Source organism: Lipophrys pholis, assembly GCF_963383615.2.
Source record: "Lipophrys pholis genome assembly, chromosome: 18".
In the NCBI taxonomy this organism is placed as follows: domain Eukaryota; kingdom Metazoa; phylum Chordata; class Actinopteri; order Blenniiformes; family Blenniidae; genus Lipophrys; species Lipophrys pholis.
This window is the reverse complement of record NC_137646.1, coordinates 2,625,482-2,631,993: the sequence shown is the minus strand read 5'-3', so window position 1 is coordinate 2,631,993 and position 6,512 is coordinate 2,625,482. Positions and strand designations below refer to the sequence as shown.

The following is a 6,512-nucleotide window of genomic DNA, read 5'->3' as shown; positions in this document are numbered from 1 at the left end:
CACTTCAATATAGTTTGATCATCAATTTTTAAGAAACCTGACTCATGTGTCTTTCTTTAGTTAGACTGGCAACAAAAGGACTTGTGGTGCGAATTGAAAGCACCCAAAACTGGTAACTTCTGTTGAAAATACTGTCATTTCTTTATTGATGAAGCAATCAGGCCTTGGCATGCAATGATGTAACGCTGCATTTCTTCGATGGTGGAAAACAAATGAATGACTGACAGATAAAAAGCTAAAAAAAAAAAAAAGGATACCTACAAAAAAGTTTGTTTTGGGGGATTAGCATTGGCAGTATTCCTCCACACTGACTCTGTGCACCGTTTGCAAGTTATCCCTGTGTATGTGTGGGTTTTCTCACATAGCCAGAGCAGTATAGTGAGAAAAGGTGGAGGCCAGAGTGAAAGACTGTCGAAGTTATTCTTTAGAAAATAAAGATCTTCAATGTGATTTACTACAGTGACACAAGTTTGGTTGGAAAACAACTATTTATTTATTTTAAATCAAGAACTGAAATGAAAGATGAAAGGATGAGACCAGTCACAGTCATGAAATTATGATCCCTGGTCAAATCTTCCCCTCACGTGCAGTACATACAAACCCCCAGCAGATGTCACTATAATCACGCCCAAGCGCTTGTCAATCGCTTTCAAGGAAGCTTTCTCAAATTTCACCACCACCAAGCAAAGGTGCAACAATCCACAGAACAAAATCAAAATGGCAAAGCAAAATCACAAATCCAAGAATCCACGAGACAAACAGACAACATCCCTGCATAATGTCACCTTTTTTAACTTGTGTGAACAATATAGAGAGTCAGGACGAGAGGACAGACCTGAGCAATAATATGGAAATGATTTAACGATGACAGAAAAGTGGAAATAGCTTCATCAAAACTCATCCCTGTCACTCTTGCAGTGACATTAATTACACAAAGTGATGCTATGCATTTATTATATATCATATAATTGTCTTGGAAAGTGACTTTGAATGTAAAAGGTTGAAATCCTTCCATGTGCGTCTCCAGTTGGATCCAGTAGTTTCAAGTAGTAGACTTATACCTCACAGAATAGGATGACAAGTTGTCCTCCTCCATGAGCAGAATTTAAAAAGAAAAAATGTTAGAAAAAACACAACAAACACACAGAAAATATGTCCATATTGGGAATTGAAGAACACTTTTCAAAAGTATAATTTAAAATAAATGATGGTTAATACTAAAAAGGTAATTTATATTAGTCTCAAATCGACCAAAATAGCCTCCTTGTCCGATTGTGAGAGTTTATCGCTTGAACTGAATCTGACTTTCTAATGTCGTTCATCTGAGTGTTTGATGACACGAGTCAAGACATCTTACCAGTGACTGCATTAATGCTGACTCCGCCGCTTCTGACGCTCCCAAACACAGAGAAGACAGTGAATGTGTACTCAGTTGCAGCAGAGAGAGATGAGACTGTGTGAGTTACTGGTCCGTCTCCATCTGGTGCTCTGATGTTTGTCTCGGCACCATTAAACTGGAGGATGAAGCTGATGTTGTTGTTCACTTTGTTCCACTGCAGAGTGACACTGGTCTGATTTTGTCCTGTTGACCTGAAGTCTTCTACATGAGCTGGAGCTGAGAACCACAGAACAACTTACTTACTATCAGTGGCAGAAGTGAAACAGAATGACCAAACATGTTTGTATCTTGTGTTTATAGAAGCACCAATTTAACACAACATACATATAAACTATTGTTGGATAGCAGGTTTATGTAAATCGTTCAAACATTTGCATTGTAATCCAGTGACGTGCCGAGAGATGAGTCACTGATTCTTTCAAATATTTGTAAATGGAGTTTATGAAAACATTGTTTTTGCAATAAGAATTTGCAAGGATGGAATAAGTCTTATTGTGGGATCTCAACGCCACAAGCTTGCAGTATTTAGTAGTAAAAATAACATATATATTACTTGCTGTGTAACAGACAAAAGGCCGTTGGATGGAGCAGCCTTCATCTGACCACAGTCCTGACTCCAGTGATGTAGCGACGCACGTCTGGCCTGGAGTGTTGGGCTGGTTGTTCTCCCAGTTTCGATATAGAGAGTCACTCCCATCAGACCAAACTTTTCGCCGATACAGACCAATCCACACATCCTTACCATCTGCAACTCTCTTGACCATTTCATGTTCGGGCTCGTTTCGTATGCTGTGGAGGGAAGAGTAGCAGATCTGCATCGTACTGTATGTAAAACAAATTCACTGATTCATGGATGGAATGAACAAATTAGTGAGTTCATACGGTACCTGGCCAGATCGACATAGTTCTCTCTGCAGAACCTCTGAGCTTCTGTCCAAGTGCTGAATGTTTCAATCCTAACAAAGGTTGCTTTTCCATTCAATGTACCTGGAAATATAGACACTTTTTTTTCTTTAATAAACAAAGAATGAGTTCTTCTACTATTTGCTGTGAATCAAAATAAAAGAAAAAGCTGAATATTTGACAGTAGTTTCTAAGGCAGTGACTTATTCAACACATTTACACACAGCCTGAAGTATTGACATTTCTGGAAGCTCTTGTCAAAAAGTAATGCTTTTAAAATGTTACTCTTTAAAAAAACTCACCATTGAAGCACACAGACTGACGATTGTAACTGCAAGGCCAGTCATTCCATTTGCCATTGAATGACCTCCAAAGTCCTCCACAGTTTTCTCTTCCAGCATAATTGTCAGGCTGACCACTGATCCAATTTCTATACGTCGCCTCTCCCTCGCCATAGAAGCTGCTGTCATTTAAGGACCACATCCAGCTGTTTTGCAAGTCATCATGAAGACCAATCCAGGCTTTTCCTGCTCAAATAAAAGATGTTGATTCGGTCAAAAACAAGAGAATTGAAACTTTCCATTCTGGATTATTCTGTGTGTGTTGGAGTCATTTGAGACTATAAATGCTCTTTGTCAAATTGGTGCAAACTTAAGTGATGATAAGGAATACTATTTAAAGTTTTCCTATTTTTGTGTTTTTTAGTTATTTTGATCATTAGAAATGTGTGGATCTCTCCTCCTCCTCGTCAGGCCTTCCTCCTTAGAATCAGGAGGAGGGGAAGCTGTGAGTGTGGAAGGAGGAGGGAGTGATGGTTTTTCTACCGCAGGCACACAAGCCTGTACAAACTAGAATTTATGTTAAGTATTTGTATTATTTAAGAACGTAAACCACAGAGAATATTTTTTGTTTGTTTAAATAAATAGTACATCTTTATTGTGAAACCTGGAAAATCTCTCTGCGAGTGTTTTTTACTTTCTGCGAGTGGAAAATCTCCTCAATGTGCAACTCTAAATTTAGATGTTTGGGACGAAAGACGCCACAACAGTGTGTGTCAAATACGGTGCAAGTATTCAGGACTCACCAGTATCGCTCGAAGTTGTGTTTCCAACTGCATCAACGTCAGCTGCACTTTCAATAGTGGCCAGATCAGTGTAGTCATCCCTGCACACACGCTGAGCGTTTGTCCAGCTCAGAGGAGTATTTACAAAGTTGTAGTGAGTTTGGCCAAAACCTACATTGGTGATCACTCCTAAAGCAAAACAGAATATACAATGTATTAATCAAAAGTATGCTGCGTTTGATTTGCTCTTCATCTGTCACTATTTTCCTGTTTGGATGTTTTTCTTTCCATCCCCTTTGCTTCCTGTTTTCTCCTGAAACACACCAATCTTCCTCAGGGGCCTTGTCATCCTAACAAGGTGCAGCAACACTTTAGAAACATGAGCTACAGATGTAATTGCCTTTTTAAAATTGCACCAACCTGTGAGAACAAAAAGCACCAGTCCCCTCTCCATGAGGTAAACCTTTGAAAAGATGTAAAAAAAAAAGTATTCTTTCATTTTAAAGCTTAATTCCTGATCACATTATTCATGTACACGCCACATCTGATATGGAACATTAGGAAACGTGTCATAAAATAATTAATATTAATCTAAAAATAACCTTTAAAATATACTGGACTCACCATTGTCTCTGTAACCTCCGGAGCTCTTGGGAACACCGACAGTGACTAAAGGCTGGTTTGGCTCCTATCAGTTTTCAGCAGCTGTGACTGAACAAAGTGTCGCTCTGCTGCTGTATAGTCTGTGTTTTTTCTTCTTCCTCGTGTGTCTGTGTGCTGGGAGGAGTCAACAAGACCTGCACTGGAGCTGAGCTGCACACCTGAGAGTATGTAAATAAGTAAGTACGTAAGTAAGTAAGTAAATTTTATTTCTTTAGCGCTTTTCACAGATATGAAGTCACAAAGTGCTTCACAGTAAAAACAAATAAAAACAGAGAAGAGAAAAAAACATCTTAAAAACACAACAAATGTCGACAGTCGGCAGCGTGGGTCGATCAGACGAGAATGTTTTGGCAAACAAATGTGTTTTTAGGCACTTTTTAAAGATGTCCGCTGAGTCCAGGGAGCGCAGGTCAAGTGGGAGTTCATTCCAAAGTCGGGGTGCGGCAGCTTTGAATGATGGGTCTCCCCGGGTTTTAAAACAAGTACATGGAACTTTTATTAGGTTCTGCCCAGACGATCTCGAGGTCCGAGTCGAGCTGTAGGGCTTTATGAGGTCAGCAATGTAAGGAGGAGCTTGACCATGTAGGGCTCGAAAAGTTAGCACCAAGATTTTATATTGAACACGAGACTCAACAGGGAGCCAGTGAAGAGATCTTAACACAGGGGGGGGGGGGGGGGCCTCCTGTTGGTGCTGGTCAGAAGTCTGGCGGCTGAGTTCTGGACTAACTGTAACCGAGCCAGCTCTTTTTTGTTGAGTCATGTAAAGAGGCATCATAGGCCTCGTTTCCACTGCACGGTACCGCACGGTACGGTAAACAGGGAACCCACACCCAACTCTGTTGCTCCGTCCCACCGCAGAGAGTCGGGGTTGTGAACGGCTGCATGATGACACAGGTATGTGACATCATCACGTGACAGTAAACACTGCGGGACCAGCCACAACAAACACATTTGTTCCGTTGCAGCTGAGACGTCTGAGTAAAGGCCCCTGCATCCTCCTATTAGAACCCATAAGAACTGAAGAAAAGCTGGTCGATGTGCCAACGTTTGTTGTTGTTGTTGTTCGGCAAGATGCTGGAGCGGCGAACTTTCTTCTTGTTCTTATAGAGCAGGGGCGGCCAAACAGTCAGAGACAAAGAGCCACAAGAATTACAGTACGTTGGTAGTACAAAGAACTACATTATACACATGTGGGATCACAATCAAACTCCCACAACTTCCTGAAAACAGCATCTTACCAGTGACTGCATTAATGCTGACTCCACTGCTTCTGACGCTCCCAAACCCAGAGAAGACAGTGAATGTGTCCTCAGTTGCAGCAGAGAGACATGAGACTGTGTGAGTTACTGGTCCGTCTCCATCTGGTGCTCTGATGTTTGTCTCGGTACCATTAAACTGGAGGATGAAGCTGATGTTGTTGTTCACTTTGTTCCACTGCAGAGTGACACTGGTCTCACTTTGTCCTGAAGTCTTCTACATGAGCTGGAGCTGAGAACCACAGAACAACTTACTTACTATCAAAGGCAGAAATGACACTGAAGGACCAAATGTGATGGACAAAATCATGCAGCTATCTATTACCTTATGACATTATTGTTTTTAATGGGATGTTGACGTATAACATCAGTAAAAGATATCCACTGCTGTAATCCAGTATTGTACGGTGAGTTTTATATCAGATGAGCCACTCACTCCTTCATAGCCAAATTTACAAAAATATGAACCCAGTAGGAGAAATTCAATTTGCCATTCAGTTCCCGGCTATCACACTAACCACTGAATGGATTTCATTTCTCATATCAGAGTTCTGCACACATGCACGCATAATAAAGGTACGTATTTCACCAAAGTACATAGTTCAATGTGTTTCAGCTCGGACTTTACTTTTTGTTCCCCAAGAAGTTTTTTTTTGTTTTTTATTCTCGGGACCGGCTTTGCTCCATGCTGGTGTACTGAGCCAGGCACCAGAAGACTGTTAGATACAACAAAACACTTCACTTGTACCTGCTTAATTACACATCACACACAGTCTCACCAGGTTTGATTTGCTCTTCATCTGTCACTATTTTCCTCTTTGGATGTTTTTCTTTCAATCCCCTTTGCTTCCTGTTTTCTCCTGAAACACACCAATCCTCCTCAGGGGCCTTGTCATCCTAACAAGGTGCAGCAACACTTTAGAAACACATCAAGAAGAAACATGAAGAATAACAACAGTTTTTCAACATATAAAAGGAAAAATCATATTTATTTCTCATGTGGATCGAATGTTCTATTGTCCTTTTTCCTTCTGTATTATATAATTTTTTTCTTACTAAGAAACATTTTCAAATTGATTTTCTATTTTGAAGGAGCTCAGTGGTATGTGAGTACTGCAGTGTGTACTCCATATAAATTCATGTTCTGTGTTCCTCGATGCTCGTGTTGCAAACATCATAGGTCTTGTTCTAACGTGTAAAATTCTGTTAGTTAAATCACATCACAAAG

At 40.4% G+C, this 6,512-nt stretch overlaps 1 protein-coding gene across 1 annotated transcript; it reads right to left on the bottom strand.

The window, feature by feature from the left end:
• Positions 1-472: 472 nt before the first annotated feature.
• On the bottom strand, positions 473-4,105 carry LOC308123820 (C-type mannose receptor 2-like). Its single transcript, XM_080486516.1, has 8 exons — positions 3,990-4,105; positions 3,786-3,828; positions 3,387-3,554; positions 2,605-2,829; positions 2,287-2,386; positions 1,953-2,188; positions 1,358-1,615; positions 473-1,090 (listed from the first exon to the last, which is right to left on the bottom strand). Exons 1-8 carry the CDS (start codon positions 3,990-3,992, stop codon positions 1,056-1,058), a joined length of 1,068 nt encoding a protein of 355 aa, XP_080342642.1. The 5' UTR covers positions 3,993-4,105; the 3' UTR covers positions 473-1,055.
• Between the last annotated feature and the right edge of the window lie 2,407 nt (positions 4,106-6,512).